Consider the following 26,071-nt stretch of genomic DNA (forward strand, 5'->3'; position numbering starts at 1 on the left):
AGAATCGAATAACGAAACGGAAAATGGGAACAACGAATTAAACTGACGATTCGATCGAAGTAGAATGGAACAAACTTCAATAAATCTAACGTTGTTCAAAATAAACGATCGACGACATCGAAAGAAACGAGCATAAACGAAGCAAGAAGAAATCTAAAGGAGAACCGTAGAATTAATAGCGCAGAAAGGCACAAGAAAGGGACAAAATAGGAGTAAGACGCGGGACGCTAGTTAACCTATGACCGGAAGTTGTACGTGCGCGCTTCGAGCCGAGGGAAAGGCGTACATTCGTTCGCGGAGGATAGATCGGGCCGAGAAGTGGAAGGAGGATTACTTACTATAAATCAATGCGTAGGCGTAACGTGCGCAACGCGCATCGAGGTTCCCCCGTGATTATTTACATGCACGCAGACAAGTAATTGGTTTTACTGGGGGCTGTCGTTTTTGCGAATCGCAAACAGACAGCGAGGAGGTCTCACTGATGAATTCGCCTCGCCTATGGAAATTTCTCTTTCGTTAATACCCGTATTGCTATACAGAGAATGCTATTTCCTTCTCTCGTTTTGCCAGTCCGTGTTCCAATTTCTTCTTCGTCGTTCCTTTTTGCATCGATCGAAACACGATGTCAGCAACACTCGGAACAGAACGTCATCCATGTACGAGGCGACACTGAGTTTCCACAGATGGCTAACGGTTTTAGTTCCTCGGACTCCGTTAGGTATTTATAAGTACCCCTCGTCCATATTCGAATGAAGAATCGCAGAAAAAGAATGCTTCGCTTATTATCTCGACTTGCGAGCTAATAATTGATCGATGCAACAAATCGAAATCGAGTACTTCCTCGACATTTATATCTGTTTAGCAGTCAGATGATTATTGAACGTTTGTTGGATACTGGGTTGAACAGAGCCGATGGATTTCAAGTACAACACGTTTTAAGTTCCAAAGAAGGTGGAAGATGTTCAGAAGGTACGTGGTTTATAGTCTAAGACGTGGTTCTTAATCCGTTCACTGTCCAGATTTGAAACATTCTACTTATTGTTGGCAGTGAATGGGATAAACTGTAGTCCACGGATTCCTGGGGGTCCGTCTCGTTTCGTCGAATGGCAGCAGAGCGATTTAGATTTTCTCTTGTTTCAGAGTATTTAAACGTTCAATCGGCCGATCGACTCGCAATGCTAAATCATTCAGCGTCGAAGAATTGCTGGGCCGCTGCAGAGATCGCTTCATCTTGACTCGTGTCTATTGCGGACGGTGGTAGATCTCGGTGGAAGGCCACGATTACGAATTGATTTACTATGTAAAAGCCTTTTCCCCTTTCCCAGCCGCGTTCGTGTCGTAGATCAGAATGATCTGTTGTCGCATCCCTGACAGTCGATATATTACCGTCTGCCAACGATTAATAACTCCGCAGCTAACAACATTATTATATACTCGCGATTCTATACCTTCAGAGCCGACCGTCTCGAGTTGTTTCCTTCTTTGTTCCATTCTTCTAAATGACCATTGCGACTCTGACCTTCCTCAGCTTTCTGAGCACCGCGAACATTCGCGCCTGACGTTTGTCACGATTAATCCTGCGTTTTATTGGTTTTTAAACGGCTGCAGCTGTAACTGCAGTCGACTACATCGAGTCGTTTGATAGTCCTAAATCGTGTCTCTGATGGATCGTTGTAAATCGTGGCGAACGATACTGGTTATCGTAAAATTGTTGCTCTTAGAATGAGATTAAAATGGTGAAATAAGCTGGTGAAATTCCAAACCGTACAGCGGAGAAATAAATTGGACGTTAGGTATGTCTTATATTCCGTCTATGCTTGAAAGTCCGTGAGGTTTCTTAGCGGTTTTTACGGCGTCCGTCGATAACTGTAACGCGACCGTACGACGCCTGAAGAAGCGTACACCAGCACGTCGAGCTCTTAATAAATACGTTTCATCAGGAATGGTAAGAAGTGACAAGGTACGATGAAGACTCCTAGAGGTTCTCACCGTCATCTGTGCGGGATAGTTAGATGCGAAGTCGATCATTTCTGACGAACGAGGACGGCTGGCATGCGAAAAATTAACGTTCCTTTTTCTCATCGCGTACAGGCAACTTTATAGACAGTGATGGATGTTGCGCATCGATAACAGTTCGACTAGCTCCACTTTGTTTAAATAAACCTTCGAACCCAACATGTACATTTTAATTTTATTCAATGGTGCATTTTGAAAAAAATCGAAATTTTTGGTTCACTAATCGAACGAACGAGGACTTCCATCAGAACCAGTCCTAACTTCCTCGCGTCACTTTCACTTACGTATTTACCGAACGACGCGAAAAAAAGAGTAGATTCATTCATTAATTCTTCCAAGCCAGTACTAAACCTGTTTCGACAACCTCGATACCTACGAACCTGTTAACGAACACGTTCCTCTACGTTTTCGTAGTATCATAATCACCACTTCTGTGAAAATCACGTTCATCGAAAAAAAGGAAGACGAGACACGTGGAATTTTCCCTCATACCTAGTTATACAAGCTTCTCGAATCACTTTTATTTCTAAATAGAAATATAAGCAAGTTAAATAATAATTACCTTCCAATTAAAACGAACAGCCCAAGCAATCATCATAAACTACCTCGTCTCACTTTCATGCTTCATTCAATTCCTGCCTTCATCAAACATACAAGACACAAACACGAAACGATCGATTAAATCATTTTTGTCTTACAAAAAATCATCTCCGAAGGACATCCTCAACATCCGTCGACAGTTTAAAGAGCAGCACCCGGACGTGCACGAAACGAGCGACACCCAAAGGTAACCCAGCTCTGGGGCCGCCGTTCCACGCATCCGCGGAGTCATTGGCCGAGTTTCCCATCCGAATAACTGTACAGCCGCGCGCGGAACGGGCAAGGACGTTATCCAGACGCGACGAGGATCGCGGCGAGGAGTGATGGAGCGCATCCACCGGATCATTTGCTCTAATGCAGCCAGGACGAGCGAATCCTCTCATTATCCGGATGGGGAACATTTAGTTGAGCACCTATCCCGAGCCGCCGCCACGGCACCGCTACAAATTACAATCATCCCGACAGATTACGCCGAGTGCGCTCCTCGCGCGGCCCCGCGTTAGCCCGCTGTTACCCCGCGACGAACATCGATTAACTCTGCGAGTGAGACATTTGGCGCTACCATTACGTTCGACGGGATCGACGAGATCGCGCGGCCTAGACTGGCGAACTTCGACGTAGGCCAACTTGGAGAACCGGAAACTGGATGGCCTCGCGATTGCCCCGCGTTAGCCCGCTGTTACCTCGCGACGAACATCGATTAACTCTGCGAGTGAGACATTTGACGCTACCATTACGTTCGACGGGAATCGCGCGGCTTAGACTGGCGAACTTCGACGTAGGCCAACTTGGAGAACCGGAAACTGGATGGCTCCGCGATTGCCCCGCGTTAGCCCGCTGTTACCCCGCGACGAACATCGATTAACTCTGCGAGTGAGACATTTGGCGCTACCATTACGTTCGACGGGAATCGCGCGGCTTAGACTGGCGAACTTCGACGTAGGCCAACTTGGAGAACCGGAAACTGGATGGCTCCGCGATTGCCCCGCGAGTTTCCTTCAATTACTCGCCGCGGAGCTTCTTGTTGGATGGATGGAGGATTAATAGAGATGATAGAGGGAGAGAGCTGGGAGACCTCCGGGAGTTTTGGTCACTCCAATTGCCTTCTAATTACTGCTCGAAGAAGCACCGTGGGTAATTAATGCTCGTTCGGGTTGTTTGGATCGGTTCTGAAGCAGGTATTCCAGTTACGCATGGTTTTTCGTTTGGATGGGAATGGAGTTGCGCTGGGGGATGAAGAAACTGTATGAAAGTGTGTGAATTACTTAGAAGCTACGCGGGATGATAGGAATTAGCGTTGGAATGAAATTTGTGTAAATTCAGCAATTTTATGTTACGTTTGGACAGTTATTCCTGAATATTTCTATCTACCAGTCGTATTCAGTCCAGTTAATGGGTTCGTATCGAAGAAATATTAATTGCAGATTGGCATCCGGTATGCGTGCATTATTCATTGCAACATGTTCACTGTATAAGTATCGATTAACTATGTTGCAGCATTCGATGGCCTAATATTGTCGTTTCTTCGAGTGTCGTGTAATTCAATTTAGAGACGGGCAATCTGGCTTAATGATCCTCGGCTAGAGCGACGCGATGGCAAAAGGAGAAGCGCGGAGGAAGGACGATAATGAAGCGCGCGATAAACCGTGCGAGGAAAGGAAAATGGAGGAACACGACACGGATCTTCGCGGAACAGGTACGAAACGTGTTGTACCTGGCCCGATATCAGCGGTAACTAGATGATAGTCGAGTTTTTCGAAAATAGACGATTTTCGTATCCCCGGGTGTTAAATGCCGATCGTAATAATAGACGCCGCTGGCTAAAGATTAATGACCGCTAATAAAACGTACCTCGAGCCACGACGCTTCATTTCCTGCGTTCCGCACGGTTGCGTCCTTCGAAAAAGGAATTTTCGCTTCACAATCGAGCAATCTACGAATTTTCTCCACGTCTAAGCAGGAACAAGATCCTATCGCGTCGTAGGAACGCGTTAGTCGATTATAAAATTATTTCCATGGCACTCGAGGAAGAAACTTTAAGGTACAACTTGGAATTAGATATTATGTACAGGTTTTCAGAGAAAAGAAATGAAAATTTGAATAGAATAAGAAAATTAAAGGCTTCCTCTCGCACCCTCGAAGATGGACGAACCAATAATCGAAACGCACGTCCCTAAACAGCCCCGCTAATGCCACGGCGATGCGAAAGAAAATGGTAAAACGGCAGTAGCTCGAAAAAGCTGAAATTAAATTTCGCGCTGTTCTACATCGCCGTCTACTTACTTGGCCTAATGAGTTCCTGATGCAGCCAACATACATCACTGTCTCTGAGGCGATTAATACTTGGACTTTGCTGGCCGCGCGCTTGGGGTACACGTGCAAATAATAAGGACTCGTAGGAAAAGGAAAAGTGAAATAGGAAATGGTAACGTTGAAACATTTTTTTCTACCCTTCCCCCTTCTATTTCTTTTCCAAATAGCTTTAATTCGTGCACTTTCGTACCGACAGAGGCACGATTCGACTTTATCTGGAAACGATTACCATTTCATATCTAATTAGCGATCGTTCCATACGAGTCACTCAGCTTGATACTCCTAATTAAGACACCTTTGTAATTATTATCCTGTTAGGTGGCGGTTTCCGTGGCTGTCTCGAACAGCGATTCATAGCTCCCTGCAGCCGATCAATTACATACGAACGACGTGAACGATGTTTCTCACTGGTTTACATAAAAATCCCCGCGATTCTCTTTATTATTGCGTTGAAAGATTATGCTCGTTCGGATAATTAGGGGATTAAGAGTATCGTATGATTAAGATTACCAATATTAGCACAAGCGAGATTAAGACTATGATCACTTTACGACTCGACTAATCATGTGTATCCATATTTATCTTCAACAATTTCTTTTACCCTCTCGCGTATCAATTTATCAAGCTGTATTTATATCATACGAGTACACACGCTCTTACTTCTGCAATAAAGGTTCTCAATTAGGGAGACAATAATTAATGAGAAGGAAACGTTTGGAAACTAGGAAGTCTTTTCAGGATTGAATCGAAAATGATTTTCGATGACCATGACTCAGAGACGCAGGAAGAAGCAATTCGTCCGAGATATCTTCCTGGAAAGATAGCATTGCGAAAGGTACCAGGTCGTGACTCTCGAGATGTTGTCTGCGAGATCCTTCGAGGGATCGGCACGAATTCTTCTTGGAACTCGTGATTTCGTTTCCGTGGGTCAACGGGTCACGCTTATAATTGCTTATTAAAACGATCCATCGTCCGACTAACGAGAACCGTATCTGGAAATACTTTGTAGTCGAGAGCCAGCGCGGAACCATAATTCCAGCGTGGACCGTGTTCGTTGAACGCGAGGACCGCGCGAAATGGGCGCGATCAGAGAATGCGTTCTCGATGGAGATTAAATTGGGGACGATTAAAAAGTTTGACACGTGGCGAGCGTAAAACCTCGATCACGGCCAGACACGAATATATCACGCGTCTCTAAGTGGCTGGGAAACGCTCGCGATATTTACACCGCCTCGTAACGAGAGAAACGTGAAACGCACGGGTTAAGGGTGGCTGTAAATTACAGAGATGCGAGATAAATAATTTTACGAGCTCGGCTCATCTAGCGTGCGCCGTTTATTTACGCGCGAATTAACGGTGCGCGCCGATGGCGGTGCGGGGAAAAAAGTGAACGAAAAGATCGAGGAAAAGAAAGATACACCCGGGATTTATCTGCGCGACACTCGCGTTTTTCGCGGGCAAATTTATGTTTCCAGTCGCCGCGTCGAAGAGCGCGCGGTGCTCGCGTGTTGCTGAAGACACGAACCGGGTGAAAGCGACGGATTTTTTTCTCGTTCCACGTACAAGCTATTACCGCTAAACAAATCATGATTTCGCGTTAATGAATGTCTAAGTCTTTAGCGTCGACCATTAACAGAATTATGAAAGTCGCGTGATTTATTAGCGATTAGGATCGTGGTCGAACCGTGCATCAAATAAGGAGGTCGCTCCTCGCGACAACATTCCTACGAGAGATTGAATAATTGCTTGCGATTTTAGCGAATCGTCGCACGAAAGCTATTAATTAAAAAGAATGCAGCTTCCAGCTTATCCTCTCGATCTTAGTAAAACAGGAATCGTTTAATTAATCGCTAATATCGCCGGCAATTTCGAAAGAACATCTCGATACGATGGATATCCCGCGCTTCTTGAGATGAACATCTCGAAAAGTTTACGAGCACCGTTCCAGTGGAGGCCTCGTTAGAAATCTCTTTCTGGGCGAGAACAATTACTCACACGCCACGGTTCAGCCATGGGCGTGTCGCGGCTCTAGAATCACGACGCAATTAAGGGGGATCGTTATAAAAATTATCCGACGCTCGTGTATTTCACTTGAACGTCTCTAGACGCACCCTAATTAAGTTACACCGTGCCTTAAATCGCGAGAACCGAGTAAACCAACGTAAACGGTGCAATTTCGTTACGATAATGCCTGTATTTCGCCATCAAGTAGGGCACTAACTGTAAGCTTGAGCCAAGTGGTTCCCATGGCCGATATTCATCTCCTTCGACGCGGCTAAAATCGACGACAAGTAAGTTTTTCATTAAAATTGAACCTGTAGTAGTTTCTCTGTTTCAATTATCGAGTTAACTCGTTCCCAACGAATCTGACGAGCTCTACGAATGATCTGTCCGCAAATGATTATTTACGATAGCGGAATAGAGCAGTTACCACGGTTTTCTAGTGGAAGGAACCGCCCAAGCGCTCGATTTTTCTCGCTTACCAAGGGAATGCATTACAGACAGCCGACGCGCGATAAAGACGAGCTGATTTATCGTTTAACTGTTACACACCGCTTGCTCGAGCCGTCTTGCGAACGCTTGCTCGAGCTTGACCGACATACCGTTGATAGGCAGCTTTATTCGATGCTCTATCTTCGAGGGAATCTTCGACGGGCAGCCTTCACCCTTAATGGACTGGTTTTACGAGTCTCAACCTCTGACAATTTACACTGCTTTCGCTAGACCCTCGTTTACATTCTTTATTTTTATTATCGAGCAATTTCTCTGTCTTAAAAATTCCTGAGAGCCTCTGCTATTTTTTCATTTTTTTTTATTTTATTTTTATGGACGAATCTCAATGGTTTTCAATATGCGAAAGTCTCTCGATTGTTTCCCTTCCACTTCCAATCACGGTACGCAGGTATCAGCGTGAGGCGACCTTTCAACGCGCGGTTCAGGAATCGTAATAAATCCCGAGGAAATCTATTCGACACACGACACGAAGCTAATAGACGGCGGGCCCATTAACTGCAACAATTCTCACGCGTTTATTCCAGACAAGTTAACCGCGGTGCTCTCGCGCGGGAACGTTATTACACGGCGCAGCCTGCAATCTGCAGTTGTGCAACTGTCAAAGCTGCACTTTAACCCGCGAACGGCGAGTGAAAAGCCGCAAATAACGCGCCGCTTCGCGAGGACAGCAACCCTTTCATCGGGCGACCGCAAACGAACTGCCACCCATCGCCGCGCCGGCTAAACTTTCCGTCGAGTTTATTGCCGATTCACGTCTGCCATTGCCTGCACTTACCAATGAAAAAAGGATACAAATTGCCTTCGAGATGAACTTCCACCCCTTTGCATCGAATCGCGCGGTAATTCACGAGAATAACATGTTATTATTGTAACAAATTGAATACTCCACTCTGCATAAAAACGATCTTTCCAATTAATTATTCATTGCTTAAGTAGACTAAAATAACGTTCTCTGAAAATAGTAGATAATAATGAAAACAACAAAAAATTGCCCAGAAAAATTTGCAACAATTTGCTCAGCTCTTCTACGAGATCGTCCGATCGTTACTATACCACCACTGGACGAAAACAACCCTCTTTCAAAATAGTAAATAATAATGAAAATAAAAAAAAATCGCCCAGATAAATTTATGATAATTTGTTCGACTCTTCTACGAGATCATCTGATCGTTACTATTCCACCATTGGACGAAAACAACCCTCTCACAAATTAGTAAATAGTAATGAAAATAAAAAAAATTGCCCAGATAAATTTACGACAATTTGCTGAGCTCTTTGATGAGATCGTCTGATTGTTACTACTCCACCACTGAACCAAAACAACCCTCTCTCAAAATAGTAAATAATAATGAAAATAAAAAAAATCGCCCAGATAAATTTACGACAATTTGCTCGACTTCTCGACGAGATCGTCCGATCGTTACTATTCCACCAGCGTACAGTAAATAAATCATAAGGTATGTACACCGTCCGGCAATGTTCCGCCTCCGAGTCGAAAGGTCCGCGTTAAGGATCGGCGGGACGTGGGGCAAGAAATCGATCGCGATCCAACGACGGCCGCCCGCCAATCGAGATAAATAAAACATCGCCAGGTAGGCAGGTAACTGTACGCGCAATCAGAAGTTCGATCGGTTCAACGGCGGGTCTTTATTTCCGCGATAAGTCATCCTCCATCGACACGTTATAGGACCGTTCCGCGGAACGATTAACCTGGACGTAGCGCGGTGCAGCCACCCTCGCGCCAGGCGATACCACTGTCTACCCCTTGTCCACGAAAGACGCGCATCCGATCGGACGCTCGACAGCGCGTGAAATCGTGTTTGGCCAGCCACCAAAGGCTCGAGAATTTTGGTTTCGCGTTCACGTTGCAGTCGAGTGTAGATGAAGAGGGCAGTGAGAGATTGAAACGCCACGAAAGAGGATCCAAGAGATCTATGTCACTAGTCAGGGGTAATCAAGAAATCGAGTTTGATTAACAACCAAAGACTCGAGAATTTTGGTTTCGCGTTCACGTTGCAGTCGAGTGTAGGTGAAAAGGGCAGCGAGGGATTAAAACGCCACAAAAGAGGATCCAGAAGATCTGTATCAGTAGTCAGGGGAAGTCGTGAAATCGAGTTTGATGAGCGACCAAGAACTCGAGAATTTTAGTTTTGCGTTGACGTTGCAGTCGAGTGTAGGTGAAAAGGGCAGCGAGAGATTGAAACGCCACGAAAGAGGATCCAGAAGATCTGTGCCAGTAGTCAGGGGAAGTTGTGAAATCGAGTTTGACGAGCGACTAAGGACTCGAGAATTTTAGTCTTGCGTTGACGTTGCAGTCGAGTGTAGGTGAAGAGGGCAGCGAGATATTGAAACGCCACGAAAAAGGATTCAAACGATCTGTGTCAGTAGTCAAAGGAAGTCGTGAAACGTAACGATGTAAGTTGAAAGGAGAAAAGAAATGGCAAACTTAAATTACAAGAATGGCAGTTTTCGAGACGTGGATACCTTGACGACTCTATGTAAATTGTTTACGAAAGACTGGAAGCGATGCTCGTAAATGTATGATATACTATGCGTGGACTCGTAATTAAGAGGATTTATATGTAAAGCACCTTCTCGTGGTCTCTTCGAGCCTCCTTAGTCACAGAAAAACCTATACGTGGATTATGTCGTTAATTCTGTCTGAATTCGAGCGTGGTTTATCCGTAGAAACCTAATCCCATGTTCGAACGTGGGTTTCATTAAGACGTAAATCGTGGATGATATTGGGTGAGAGTAGTCCGACTGCTTCGGTGACACAGTGGCTAGAGTCTCGCGGTGGGGAATCCGAACGAGTCGATTTCTCTCTTCCGTTTCCAGAACTTTGCTCGACCGATTAATTATCATACCGGTCGATAACTAATTGCGTTAATAAATTAAACGGTTCTAATGATTGCGTGTAATTCGACAATGTTTCAATATCGTTGCAAAACCGTCGAGGAAAAGCAAAGAGACGGAAACGAATGAAGTGTTACACGCTCGCGAAACGTGCTCGCGAGCAAGCAGCCGAGCCTCGGCCAAGGAAAATGTAATCCGCGAATAACAAGCATCAGCTAAACAGGTTCGGAATCCGAATATGCTCCTACGAGCATTATACACGCTAATCTTCTGTCATCCGCGCGAAGCTCTTAATGGAATGTCGTTTACGCTTCAACCGCCGCGAACGGGATTCATCCCCTGTGAAATATCGCACGAAATTTACACGAGACGTCCGCGCATTGACAGCCCTGAAATTAGCTTACGCGTCACAATGCGAATTCCTATTAAGACTCGACCATAATTCCCCTCTTACACGACGTATACTTATTACCAACGTTTCCTACAAAAATCACTTGTACGATCTTCGAACAACTGTGGCCATTTACACTCGTGCCTATATTTCGAAACATTCCGGCGTCAAAATTTCTACGAAGCTTTGAAAGAAACCCGTTTACTTGGATCAAGCGAAATTTGCTTGGAACGTTGTATAAATCACGAGAACACGTACCAAGAAATCGAATACCGCACACCCCGTCGCAAACCGTGCACGCAACGAGACCCATTTACCCGTGTTCCTACCGTCCTTTTTCCCTCCTCTTTTCCAACATTTTTCAGCATTCCTTTGTACCGTAGAACGAGCCGCGCTTTGTCAACGCGCCACGGACCCATTATCATTTTTGCCGCGATACCATCGCGCGAGCGTCCCCTTAAACGGTCTAACCAGCTGCTAGGATCGTAGCAGTTACCGTTTCGCGCGTTCCGCGCGGCGGCGACACTCCCCGGCTACCCTCGCCGTCAGATCTCACGCTGAGATCTCATCATCCGCATAATGGCCGGACGTCAGACGAGACCGACGCGCTCATATTTGACGTCCCAGCCACCGAGAGCCAGCCACCGACATGCAATTCCCTCTTTTCCAGCGTATTATGAATCCTCGAGCGTTTTTTTAACAAACAGGAAACACACGGCGATGGGGACAGCGCGAACTTCAAAGTCGCGTCGCTTTTGGACGCCATTTTGGTACCCATCATTCTTGCCACCGACATGCAATTCTCTCTTTTCCCGCCTATTATGAATCCTCGAGCGTTTCTTCAATAAAGAGAAAATACGTAGCGATGGGGGCAGAGCGAACTTCAAAGTCGCGTCGCGTTCTGACGCCATTTTGGTACCCATCGTTCTTGCCATCGACATGCAATTCTCTCTTTTCCCACGTATTACGAAACCTCAAGCGTTTTTTTAACAAAGAGAAAACACGCGGCGATGGGGACAGCGCGAACTTCAAAGTCGCGGCGCGTCCAGACGCCATTTTGGTACCAATCGTTCTTGCCACAGTGCTGGCTAAGGAATCGTATAAATTGAGTTGTCTAACGAAATGTTAAGTGGGTATCGAGTGATTTTACGACCAAATAGAGAAGATACGATGAGATTCCTTTACGCAATCCCTAGTCGAGGAATAGCAATGACTTTCGAATTCTTCTTTCTAGAATCTAACGCAGCATTGTTCTGACAATTGTTCATTTGAGGATTTCACGCGCTGCGAATTCATCAGCGACGAATCGAAATGTCAACCAACCACCAACAGCTATCGACAATTTGCAATTTCATTGCACGACTCAAGCTGGGAACCTAATTTCTCTCCTGTCCTTTATTCCGCCTCGTCCGATCGATCAGCGAAATTAATTCGGCAAAGTTCAACGCTAGTCGTTGCTAGTCGAATTAGTTCCTTGCGAAACATCGAATGGAGACGCTGATTAACGCGTCGCTGACATTTGCAGTGATTCACGAGCATTTTTATTACCAAACTGCGTCTCGAATGAAGATAAATTTTGTTCTTTTTTTTTTTTTAAATGCTCATTTTAATAAATACCTTCTCTCTCTCTGCGTTAACTCGTTGATTGAACGATCGTCCCCTTATCTCCGCCGTTTCCCGCGTTGCGTTTCTGGCTGGTTTAATAAACGCTGCGTCGTACGGGACAGCTTTGTCGGCGAAAAAAGGAACGCGTTGGATTCGCGTGATTTTTTTTCTCCATTTTTTAAATGTTTCAAGCGCAACGACGAAAAATAAAACGATATACGCGCAATGTTATATAATTAAGCGCCGCTTCCTGGAACACGTCGAACTGTAGAAAACGTAATTACCCTTCGAAGCTCGTTTTCTCGAACGCTTTAACGATCGTTCCCTTCGATTTAAGTGCGTTAAATATTCGCGTTACCCCGAGTAGTAGGGGCAAAAAATGCTGGACGCTGAGAAGAAATGGGACTGCGCCCCAGAGGTATTAAAGCGTCGTTAAGTCGCGATTAAAACAAGCTCCGATTCCTTCTACTCGATTTTTCCCGAGTGGCATCGCTCGCGTTGGAAACGCTTCCGTGCCGAACAAGGTGGACGCGCTCTGATAAGTGGAAACTGGAATGTATCGTAAAATTTTATAACGCAACAAGGATTTGAAGAACATTGAAATCGAGGGAAATTTCAATTCCTCGAGTAAATAAAATCGAAATAGAACAGTGAAAGAAGAAACATTGAAATTAAACGAAGAACGAAACGAATCTAATAAAAGACGGTACGTTTAAAATTTGTGTAAAAATTTGCTGACAAGCAAGGAGGCGTTTATTGAATTCCCAAAATTTTCTACGCTTTACGTAGAAGCAAGTAACCATCGATGCCAGGATCGCTCGAGCAATTTCTATCGGAAAATAATCCCGACGATGGGAGAAGCGGCAGCCTCGATCAGGATGCATCGCGTACGCGGTCAAGTAAAAAGCGGCATGCCAATCGACTGGCTCGCGACTACTTTTTTCCGGTCGTCAACCGGTATCAACGGCGGATCTTGAAATTCATAACGAGAATACCGACACGTTGCGTCCATGGATAATCACGAGCGTGCACCGCGTCAAAAACCGACCGAACTTTCACCATTCAGTAAAATACCGTCGAACGAGGAGGACGAGGACAACGGGACGATTCTTTTCCGTGGCAAAAAGTGGAAATCTTTCGCGATTCATCCGATCTTGGATATTATGCGTTGAATATCCATCGATTTTATTAAACCGTTCGAGTGCTAGACGGCAAAAAGTTTAAAAGTGCCAACTACTCGATGGGAATTGCCAAATTAACAGTACGTTGGTCGCTTACAAGAATGATGCAGCGACAATAACGCAAGATTTTCTATTGATAAGTAGAAAAACAACGCTGTTGCGCTGGTTAGAACTTTGAGACGTTGAAATTGGGAAACGCTATCACTCTATTTGGAATTTTGAGACATAGAAATTGAGAATTGCCATCACATGGCTTGGAACTTTGAGATGTAGAAATTGAGAAGCTCCATCGAGCTGCTTAGAACTTTGAGACGTTGAAATTGGGAAGTGCTATCACTCTACTTGGGGCTTTGAGGCATAGAAATCGAGAATTGCCATCGCATGGCTTGGAACTTTGAGATGTAGAAATTGAGAAGCTCCATCGAGCTGCTTTGAACTTTGAGACGTAGAAATTGCGGAGCACCATCGTGCAAGTTGGAACTCTGAGACGAAGAAATTGAGAAACTCCATCGAGCTGCTTTGAACTTTGAGGCGTAGAAATTGAAAAGCACTGTCCTGCTAGTTGGAACTCTGAGACATAGAAATTGAGAAACACCATCGAGCTGCTTTGAACTACCAGACATTGAAATTGAGAAACATCATCGTGCCAGTTGGAGCTTTGAGACGTAGAAATTGAGAAGCTCCATCGAGCTGCTTTGAACTTTGAGACGTTGAAATTGGGAATTGCTATCACTCTACTTGGAACTTTGAGACATAGAATTTGAGAATTGCCATAACGTTGCTTGGAACTTTGAGATGTAGAAATTGAGTAACTCCTTCGAACTGCCCTGAACTATCAGATGTAGTAATTGAGAAACATCATTGTGCTAGTTGGAGCTTTGAGACGTAGAAATTGAGAAGCTCCATCGAGCTGCTTTGAACTCTGAGACACAGAAATTGAGAAGTGCCATCGCGCTCCATGGGAGTTTTCAATTGGTCCTCTCCAAGAGTCCAAGGCACCCAAACAGTTAAGGAAACGATCAACGGTTACGACGCAGTATTCTTAATTCCTTCACTCAGGAACAAGTGTCTTTTAGGAATGTTGTTTCCTCTTAAACTCGTGAGAGATGTTCCTTATACGTCGTGAAATATGAGGAAGCCGTGCAAACGAGTGATATAACACTCCGCTTAAAATAAGGCCCTTAACTTGCGTCGAGGCACTGGTTATTTTTAATTAACGCGCGCACGGTTCGAAGAATGTTAGTTGGCTCGTTCTAAACTCGCGGCGAAAGTTCTCGCTGTATTATCAAAATGAATAACATCACACCACTTTGTACAACTCTAGCAAACCGATATTTTCAATCCCAACTGAATAATCTGAACCAAAGTCCCTCGACTGTATAACAAAAATATGCATAATTTAAAAAATTCACCTGATAAAACTTGCGTTCAGCGAGGACAAGCAAAGCACAGAGAAATGAAACACTAACCAAGCCCAATTTTTTCAGCCACGATATCATCTACATTTTTTAATTATCACAGTCGTTAGAGACGCTGGAGTCTGCATTAACGATCGCCTCAGAGACGCAAAGGCCAGTTGTTAATTAACGTCCTCTTCACCGGATTTCTCCCCTCCTTTTTTTTCCGTTTCACAGCAAGAAGTACAGGTGTCTACCTTCCTCGACGTACGGTAAAGCCAAGTCGATTCCCCTGGCGCGCGCGATCGCGCGTATGCGCGATCTTCCGTCTCGGAATCCCCTGAGCAACCGGCTGAAACGTAACGAGTTTGAATCCCTCCCCTCTGAACACGTTCGTCGTAACAGGCGCGAATAAATTTCGCGAACAACATCGCGCCTTTTTCACCCGTCCCACTGACAAGTAACAAGCAACCGAGCCGAACTACCGCCAACTTAAAATGGTAGCGCAGTTGATAAGTAGCGACCGGACGACGCCTCGTTCTCGATTCGATTTATATGACAATTCGGTGTGAACCTTGAATCACAGTTACACCAGGATATAGTTTATCAATTAAGATTTCTCTTGATAAATCGCTTAACGTAAAATCAACCGAGCGAACCGAGCTAAAATATTAATTATCGAGTCCAAGATTTTCACTATGAGCTATGCAAGGATCCCACTCGTTCTCCATTCAAGTTACATGACAATTCAGTGTGAACTTTGAATCACAATTACGTCAGGATATAGTTTATCAATTAAGGTTTCTCTTGATAAATCGCTTAACGCAAAATCAAGCGCGTGAACCGAGCTAAAACATTAATTATCGAGTCGGGATTTTCACTATGGGCTATCCAAGGATCCCACTCGATTCGATTTATATGACAATTTGGTGTAAACCTTGAGTCACGATTACGCCAATATATAGTTTATCAATTAAGATTTCCCCTGATAAATCGCTTAACATAAAATCAAGCGAGTAAACCGCGCTAAAATATTAATTATCGAGTCGAGGATTTTCACTATGGGTTATCTGAGGTTCAAACTCGTTCTCCATTCGATTTATATCACAATCTGGTGTGAACCTTGAATCACAATTACGCCAGGGTATAGTTTATCAATTAAGATTTCTCTTGATAAATCGCTTAACATAAAATCAAGCGAGTAAACCGCGCTAAAATATTAATTATCGAGTCGAGGATTTTCACTATGGGCTATCCAAGGTTCCAACTCGTTCAAAATTCGATTAATCCTCGACCACGCTTGGTTAACGAGGGCATTGGGGAGCGGCGAGCTTCCCGCGGAAGCTTTCGCGCGGCTGTCAAAGAAACTAATGCGAGAGCACGGCAACAATCCGGAGATATAGGGGTGCAATTAACCAACTATTCCGTGTCCGATCTTCAATTACGAATCGCACGTAGGGTACAGTTTTTATCCTCAACATCCCTCGCAGCGGTGTTATCGGGCATCGCATCGCACCGATGCACAATGAGCGACCGGTGGTGCATGGAGATCGCACCAGCGATGCTCCACATAAAGACCGATCGATCTTTCGTACCGCTCTTAACCAACTACAGCGAATATAGCTGAGAGCGTATCCCGTGAATATCCTGGTCTCCTCCTCTGCCTCTCGCTGCAACCGCAACATCCAAGTCTAAACGACAGAGATCGTCGAAATCATAAAACTTGGCTCCCTTCGAGACGTATCTCGCGCCCAATCGCTAGTAAAGGGGTGGATACGAGTGGCTACAGCGATTTCGCGAAAATCGTATCTAAACGAGTAGTCGCGAGGAAAAGAAGAAGAAAGGAGAGAAAAGAAGTCATAAAACCTGGCTCCCTTCGAGACATATCTCGTGCTCAATCGCGAGTAAAGGGGTGGATACGAGTGGGTACAGTGATTTCGCGAAAATTGTATCTAAACGAGTAGTACGAAACTGAGTAATCGCGAGAAAAAGAACAAGAAAGAGAAGAAAAAAATTCATAAAACCTAGCTACCTTCGAGACGTATCTCGAGTCCAATCGCTAGTAAAGGGGTGGGTACGAGTGGGTACAGCGATTTCGCGAAAATTGTATCTAAACGAGTAGTACGATACTGAGTAATCACGAGCAAAAGAAGAAGAAAGAAGAGAAGAAAAAATCATAAAACCTAGCTACCTTCGAGACGTATCTCGCGTCCAATCGCTAGTAAAGGGGTGGATACGAGTGGGTACAGCGATTTCGCGAAAATCATATCTAAACGAGTAGTACGAAACTGAGTAATCGCGAAGAAAAGAAGAAGAAAGAAGATAAAAAAAAATCATAAAACCTGGCTCTCTTCGAGACGTATCTCGCGCACAATCGCGAGTAAAGGGGTGGATACGAGTGGATACAGCGATTTCGCGAAAATCGTATCTAAACGAGTAGTACGAAAGCGAGTAGTCGCGAGGAAAAGAAGAAAAAAAGAGTGAACCGGTTTCCTCGATTTATATAAGTCGCTTCCTAATGCCCTCGAAGCATTAAACTCGTGTCTCCGCACCCCCATTACGTTGCCATCGCAGGCGGCCGATATCAGGGGACGATTAGCTCGCTTCCATTTTCGAGCCGTTTGCGTGGCAGCCGCATCGAGAGCGCGTGTCAGACGGTCTCTTATCAATTTCTCCAGCGGCTATAATGTTGAACAGTAGTGATACCGTCGTCGCGAGGACGCGTTGCATAAAACGACGCGGGTACGTTCGATCCGCGATACAGTGCATGCCGCTTTCACGGGGTGGGAGAACCGCACCAGTCAAACTGGTATCATTGTTCCCGCAGTGCAACCGGGCACAGGACTGCACTCGATGCAACCGGCAGACAGTTTCAGGTTGCGTTTTCGAGAATGCAGTTTGGCAAATTTCGTCCAACTTCTTCTTTCCGCGTCGTTCGAATTTTTTGTCGACCCTTCGTGAAACAGTGAAATGGAATTTTTTAAACACTCGCGAGATTATCGTCAATTTTCGAAAGAGCAGAGGAAACGAGAAATCGACGGATGTTAAAATTCTCGAGATTACTTTCGAGTCTGAGTCTTGCTTGAATAATTGCAGACAATATTATTTTTCTGTGCCTGATTGTTACTTTATTACCTCCAGCGTTATTGGTGGGTTGTAACCCGAGTAAAAAGAGGCTGAAGGAACAACCGTGTTTCAAGCGGGTAGGGCAACGATGCTTGTAATTGATGTTAAATAATGGCAGAATGTTAATCAGAGCCCTCGAGGTAAACTGAATTTCAATGCGAGAACTCTCGTTTTCCTTAAGCGTTCCGTTCCGCTCGAGTCTGGCCAGCCTGACTGATTTCTCTCGCATCAGGACGAATGGCACTTGGAAAATGGTAAATGGCGTCCTTCGCGAGGAAAAAGTGCCGATGGCGGGAACTTAAAAGCCGGAGATAACGAGGCAATAAACCAGCCCGCGATAAGCCGTTCGAATTCTCTAGAAATGAATGAACTCCGACGAAAGTACGCTCGTACAGGTGTCTCGACGCAAGTTGGACGAATAAGTCTCGGTAAATACGCGATCGTAACCGTTCGCCGCTCAATAAAACGATTCTCACGTTTTTATCGAAACCCTCGAGCTTTCCACGTTCAATGCAACTTACACGGAAACCTTTCAGAGAGAACCGCCATTACCACGCTACTAACATAATCCCAGTTCAAATGGTAACAAATAAACAAACTAACCTCGATCAATCCCTTTAATCTCCTTCTACAGCGTTATTTAAATTTTCAATCTTCGAATCATTAATCACCCGTAAATCCCCTCCGTTTTCATCATTTAAATCCAAACCAAACGCGTCCCCATTCCTCGATTCTCATAAATCTCCGCCACGGGGGTACTTACGCTACGCGTGAACCAGCGGGGCCATCAAGAAGGCACCCACGTCGCATCGTTCGCGGATGCAAAAGTGAAAGCGACAAAACCAGGCTCATAACCGGCTACATTTTCGCTTCTCGTCACTCCGCGATCCCTGGCGAATTATCGAGAACCCCGTAACAGAGGTTGCACAGAAAATATTCGTGGTGCAAGGTGTTACCACGGAATCATACATCAACGGTCTCGCGATTAGTTAATAATACCGCGTTCGCTGTAAACGATCGGCAACGCGGCTGTAATTAGACCCGGGACCAACGCGTTCACCATGATGGATACCGCACGTGGAGAGATTTACAGGTACAAATACGCGAATAAGTCTCTCGATAACGGCCGCAGCGATCTTGCGGCGGTGGAGAACGCGATGGTCTCCCCCTTCGACGACGCCACGATGGCTGCTACCGGTCTACGGTCGCGTTTGCCGGATTATTCGTCTTATCGTCGTTGTATAATTACGGAGAAAGTACGAGACGCGACGATGGCCTCCGCTGGGTCTCGTGCAACAGGCTGTTCGTCCCTGCCGCATCGTAACTTCGCGGACCCCTAGATGGATGAACGCGCGACACCGTGTATGCTTAATGCGGTGGAATATACTTTTCCGTTTCGATGGACGAACGCGAATAACCATTTGTCGGGACGTCGACGCATCGCCAAGACGTATCTGGCGAATTACATGGAAGGGTAATTGAATCGAGCCTGGATGTCGACCTTTCTTATCGCTCGTTGGGATTTAAACGGCGCGTTTGGGGATGTTGAATCTCCTCTCTCGTTTCGATTATTTATATATTTGTTTAGGTGATGGAAACATTGTACGTAGAAGATATTTTGTAACTTATGAAGTGAATGAATTTAATGACAGAGAACGAAAATTCTTTCCATTATGTATCCAGATGTTAATATTAAAATACCGTGGCATTATGGTTAGATAAAGTATTCGAAACGTTCGAGGAACGCGTCGAGGATCAACATCTGCGTTAGAATGCCCGTAAACAATCTGAAACATTCCCATATAGATTCCAATTTCTTTCTCAACCGCGGTTATCCGCCAACTAATCGCGATTGCTTGGCTTACGAAACGAAACAGGAATATTTCCTTCGTCCCGCGATCTGCTATCCGACTATCAATTTTCAAGCGCTCAAGATTCATCGAACAGCTCCTAGACAACAATGTTAAAACCACCTCAAGGACGTATGATAATCAATCCCAGAGGGAAAAGGAAGCCCCTAAAAAAAAAAGAGGGGCCTAACAGGGTGGATCCCGAACGAAATCCGGTTTGAAAAGGAGAAGAATCGCTGGAAGACCGCCTATGCTCCTTCGAAAAGCTATTTTCAGGCCTGCCATAATTATAGACCGTCCGCACCTTCTGCTGTAACGCATGGAAGAGAAATGTGTGCCAAATTCCTCGCGGCGGGATCTTTGAAAAACCGCGCGACCCGTAAGCCGAACCGTATTAAATCTTGGCTTGGAGAGGCAGAGAATGGCGGAAATCTCGAGGGATGAACACGGCTGGAGTTTATCGTAACGGACGTGGGCCTGGGTGCGCGTCGAAATTTATCTGTTTCATCCGTGGGTGCGTCGGATTTTTTCGATTCATCCAGCGGGATATTTGGAAGAGTTACGAGGCTAAACGAACGCAACATGGTGGCTGCGACGCGGCTTTAGGCTCGTTCTTAAACGACGCTACGACTCCCCCGATAGCTTTCACGCCTGGCCAGGTGTCCCTTCTGCTATTATATTATACTATTAGGGTCGCAGTAAATTGGTGGATTAAACGTCTTTAACGATGCGACGCTGCGTAGCTTGGTCCACGATGTGGTAGAGTTTGTTCGTTTGCACTTGAGTTTATCGTATTGTAATTGCAGCGGTTATTAAGTATTTTTGTATTCCATTCAGCAGACGATATTTCCTAAGAAACGTTCTGATATTGTTAAGCTATGGAAATGAGATTTGTACGAATGGGCAGCGACCTTCGTCGAGCGCTTAGAACGCTGGGATAAAATATTCCAAGTAACTTGGAATTTTGTTCAAGTTCGGTGAACCTTTCGAATGTAATCCCTCAAATTGCCACAGTTTACAGTTCCGTCGTAAATCTAGCCGAGCGATTTAGAATACACCGCTGCGTGATTCGTCGTGAGTATCGGTCCGAGGCGTACAGCGACGCAGCTATGCAGTTGAAATAAAAGCAACGCAGCAATATGCCGGTAAATCGTCGTAAATTTCATGGTTGTAAATGCCATTCAACCATCTCCCTTTATACTTCCCTCGCCGTACCAGTTTGTACGCGGTGTGTACGTCGATTAGTTGCGAAACTCTTTCGCCGCGGTGCTCCGTCGAGATATACTCTGAAATATTTCATAATTCCCCTCGTTCGATAAATTGTAACAAAGTCGGCTATCCGCGAGGGAGACCACGAGAATATCTCCGATATCTTAGGCTTTGCGTTCGTAAAGTTTCATTTCAACCACTCCCGAGGATTTCCCCTTCATAATTCAGACTATTCGCTGATAAGACGGTGAATACGCGAGTAAAAAGTAGAATTCCACGATTCGAAACGATTCGAACAAGCACTTTAGCCGGTCGAAAAAAAGGGCAGCCGTCTCATCTCTCGCGGAATCGAAAAAACCCGGCGGTGGTACCAGGGGATGCACGCATAACCGCGCGTGCAGTCGCTTCGAAAAGGGCATAGACAAGGCGCCGCTGCGCATTTCTACTCACCAATAAATATCGAACTTTCATTTGCAGATACCGAGGCAACATTCTGCGTAGCATCGTCCCTCGCTGGGTTGCCTTATGCAGACAAAAGGCACTGGCGCGCTACGGCCATAGTCTGTTATACACACCCATGGGTACGTGGCAAAAACGGTCAAAGCCACGGATCGTCGCCGGAAAGATCCGTTCCCTGAAGACGGTTTAACCGCGAAACCAATTAACCTTTCGAACGCCGTTACTTGCCTCTCCTCTATTTCCATATCCTCGTACTGCGTTTCGCCAACACGGTAAACGAGACGCAGGCAAAAAGCGCGAGGAAAATTTGAAGAAAAGTAACCAATCAAATCTCTCTCCTACGAGTACTGAAAAAAATTCGATTTTTATAATGTACATCCGTGCAACGAAGATCGACGAAAACGTACGAGACGCGGCCACTCAAGCTCACCCCTCGATCGTTCGAAACCGCACGAAAGAAGAAGTTGCACACGTCTTCATTTGAACCTCGACGCGGGGCATCGTCGAACAAGAACGCATAATCCCTGTATTAATTAACCTTTCTCAGAGACAGCGATCGCGAAGTCGCCAGCGACCCGTGGGTAATTAAAAATCAAACGAGGGAGAGAAAAAAAGGCACACGGAAACGCGAGGATCGGCAATGTCGCGGCAATGGACGCGCGGCGCTGCAAGAAGAGATATTCACGGGAATTTAGTAGGAATATCCCGCGGCCACCAGCGGCGCGTACATCGATTCTAAATGCAGCCACCTCGTGATACCCCTTGCTGGCAGGATCTAGCCAAACGTGTTCTGCGACCACGGGGAGAGGAGATTGGCCGTCAGTCAACGCGGCAATGGGCGCATTGTGGCCGAGCCGGATCTTACTGCACGATAACTGAGACGATCCCCATTGCTTTTCCCCGATGTTCCCAATGAATCATTGTCTTCGCTCGATACCGTATTAGATAGGCGCGGTTGCAGCCTGGTCCACGTTTCGTGGGGTGGACGGCTTTCTTTCAGACTCCCAGGAATCCGATTTACTTAACTGATAGCGTTTTTGGGCTCATTAGACTCATTTTTTTCTTCGAAAACAGTTACGCACGTGGAAGATGAATCGATGAGAGATGATCGTTGGAATTTTTATAGATTTGATACGATAAATGGCTGTGGAGCGACTTTGAAATTTATTAGGGAAGATTCAGCGGAAGGAAGAACGAAGATTTGTCTCACTTGTTTTCTCACCCCTGAGTTCCCAATGAATCATTGTCTTCGCTCGATACCGTATTAGATAGGCGCGGTTGCAGCCTGGTCCACGTTTCGTGGGGTGGACGGCTTTCTTTCAGACTCCCAGGAATCAGATTTACTTAACTGATAGCGTTTTTGGGCTCATTAGACTCATTTTTTTCTTCGAAAACAGTTACGCACGTGGAAGATGAATCGATGAGAGATGATCGTTGGAATTTTTATAGGTTTGATACGATAAATGGCTGTGGAGCGACTTTGAAATTTATTAGGGAAGATTCAGCGGAAGGAAGAACGAAGATTTGTCTCACTTGTTTTCTCACCCCTGAGTTCCCAATGAATCATTGTCTTCGCTCGATACCGTATTAGATAGGCGCGGTTGCAGCCTGGTCCACGTTTCGTGGGGTGGACGGCTTTCTTTCAGACTCCCAGGAATCAGATTTACTTAACTGATAGCGTTTTTGGGCTCATTAGACTCATTTTTTTCTTCGAAAACAGTTACGCACGTGGAAGATGAATCGATGAGAGATGATCGTTGGAATTTTTATAGGTTTGATACGATAAATGGCTGTGGAGCGACTTTGAAATTTATTAGGGAAGATTCAGCGGAAGGAAGAACGAAGATTTGTCTCACTTGTTTTCTCACCCCTGAGTTCCCAATGAATCATTGTCTTCGCTCGATACCGTATTAGATAGGCGCGGTTGCAGCCTGGTCCACGTTTCGTGGGGTGGATGGCTTTCTTTCAGACTCCCAGGAATCAGATTTACTTAACTGATAGCGTTTTTGGGCTCATTAGACTCATTTTTTTCTTCGAAAACAGTTACGCACGTGGAAGATGAATCGATGAGAGATGATCGTTGGAATTTTTATAGGTTTGATACGATAAATGGCTATGGAGCGACTTTGAAATTTATTAGGGAAGATTGAACGGAAGGAAGAACGAAGATTTGTCTCTCTTGTTTTCTCACCCCTGAAGCTTTTGATTTTGTAAAAGATTTTGGGAAATATTCCAGTTGTATTGATTTGCGGGGATTCGTAAAGTATTGATCGTCGATACCATTCGTCGTAAATTAAATTGAGACTTTGATAATGATAATTATCGACGAGTTTCTATTTGCATGATAGAAGCATTGGGTGTAACCGCGATGAGAAAAAAGAAGCATCTCCTTGGTCAACAACGTAAACCAGCAATTACAGCTGTAATTATCCCTGTACCCTTCATTAACCGGTGTATTGATATATTGCATGACTGACGCGAAGAACAACCCACCCAGGGCCCGTGAATTATTAGCCAATTCCGGTTCGCGAGCCGCCTCGGAATTTAGACCCTCCGCTTTTTAAACGACGCGGAAGGTGGTTTAAAAAAACCCTCCCCTCTGCATCGAAACAATTCGTTCGCGATAAACGTTTACTCACATTGTCCGCAGCGTTGATGTCGACATCTCGAAGAAGCAAAGTTTCGCAGACGCCCACGTGGCCGGCACCAGCAGCTAATTGAAGAGGCGTTCTACCATTCTGTGAAAAAATATATATATTCATGGCCATTGAATTCCATTCAAATTTCAATGTGTAATATGTCAGATTTTGATAAACGACGCAGAGTCGAACGATACTTTGATTCGATCCAAGATTCTTGGCATTCTTAGCAACGCCTGATCCACGGGCGGTTCAATTAGCGACGTAACTAATAGGTACTCGCATTTCAGTTTGTAACACACGCATTTCTCGTGTCGAATTAACTCCCACGATCGGGCAGAACGCGGGCTTAATTAGCCGAACAGAGATTCAACCACCACGAGCCAATGCATCTTTGCAACTTACGTGGCCAAGCCTCTACAACCTCGATCCCCAATTTGCCTTTCATTAATTTTAATTAATTTTTCCATTGTTCGATTTATGTTCTCAGCCCTTGCTCGTACGATTTTTTACACGCGCCTGTACGCGTTTAACGACTTGAAAACGATCAGACCTTTTAGTAAAAGTACCTTTTGTTCCGGCAAATTTCTTCCGCGGTGCAAAAGCTGGATCGAGGCTGAAGCTGTAACCTCCATTACTAAACGCAGCTTAAATACCGGACATAAATGGTAGAGGCATTAGTAGTAGATACTATCCACCTCTTCCTGCTCCAACGTTAAAGACATAGGTTACGCAAATTTAACAAATGGCATTATACATCACTTTGACACGGGCGGGTAACCTATGTTCGAATTTCCTGCAAGGCTGTGCCTCGTTGCCTCGAGTAATAGACCGCGTTAACTCCGCGTGTTAATGAAGAAGTATATCTTATCCACGCAGACGCTGGGATGCAGGAAGCGTAATATATCAAATAGTAAATAGTCAGGAATATGAATTAACCGCGGTGGGACGTGTGGGCAACATAAATTTCATTTCAACCAACATTGTCATACCGTGAAATCATCTAATCTGTTCGTTTTCAGCGCCACGCTGTCGAGCGGCGCTCGATTCAAGTAAAACGGAAGTAACGTTTCAACATCCTTTTACTTAACATTGGAACGAAAGCTTCTCGCGAGATAAGACATTGTTGAAGAGCATTTAAATTGAACCACGAAGATACGAGAAATAAATTCAATCGAACTTGACAATTGAAAAGTATTCATTTCTTATGTTCCTGGATAACACTCTCGATACTCTTTACAAAATATAAAATTGTCTAAAGCGAAAAGTACTTGCTCGTTAGAAAAAAAGTGAAACTCGTTCGAGGGATAAATAAACAATTTGTCGAAGCATCCACATTTAAATACCCTCATCCTGTTCGATACGATCGAACGCAAGATCGAATATCTCAAGAATACCCTCAGAATCCAACGAATGCGATTCTATCAGAAACGAGGATCTTCGTGTCGATCTTTATAATTTCAATTATTCAGCGCGCACACGTCGACCGCGCGAGCAATAAAGCGTCTTAAGCGTCGAGTTAGCTGCCGGGGTTGAGAAAAAAAAACGCGGCGAACCGATTAATTTCATCGACGCAATTAAGGAGGAAGTAATTGTAATGAATGCATGGATAATCGGGCTGCGTTTGCAGCCTGCGAGGCAATCTTTTGACAAATGCGCGGCGAACACGCTTATCTGCATTCCCACCGACGGCGACTGTCACAACGGAGATGCAAATGTGTAGCATAATTGATACGCTACATTCTCGCGCTCGTAACCTTTTAATAAGCGTCTCGTTCGATCGATCTGCGATTTCGATCTGCGTACGACTAAAAATCGGAGCCGACGACGATCACGGAAACGAGCTCGAGGCATTGACTGATCAAAACAGTCGAAATGATCAATGATTTCATCGTTTCCAATAAAATATCCTGCT

General features: G+C 45.0%; 1 protein-coding gene across 4 annotated transcripts in view; it reads right to left on the minus strand.

The window, feature by feature from the left end:
- The window catches only part of Dgo (ankyrin repeat domain containing protein 6 diego), a 116,653-nt gene that overhangs the window by 57,759 nt on the left and 32,823 nt on the right, over nt 1-26,071 (minus strand). For all 4 annotated transcript variants that reach the window (XM_076898275.1, XM_076898278.1, XM_076898277.1 and 1 more), the window contains exon 3: nt 24,157-24,255. In XM_076898275.1, the coding sequence (XP_076754390.1) occupies nt 24,157-24,255 (99 nt within the window). The remainder of the gene's footprint in view (nt 1-24,156; nt 24,256-26,071) is intronic.

Source organism: Xylocopa sonorina, chromosome 7, assembly GCF_050948175.1.
Source record: "Xylocopa sonorina isolate GNS202 chromosome 7, iyXylSono1_principal, whole genome shotgun sequence".
In the NCBI taxonomy this organism is placed as follows: Eukaryota; Metazoa; Arthropoda; class Insecta; order Hymenoptera; family Apidae; genus Xylocopa; species Xylocopa sonorina.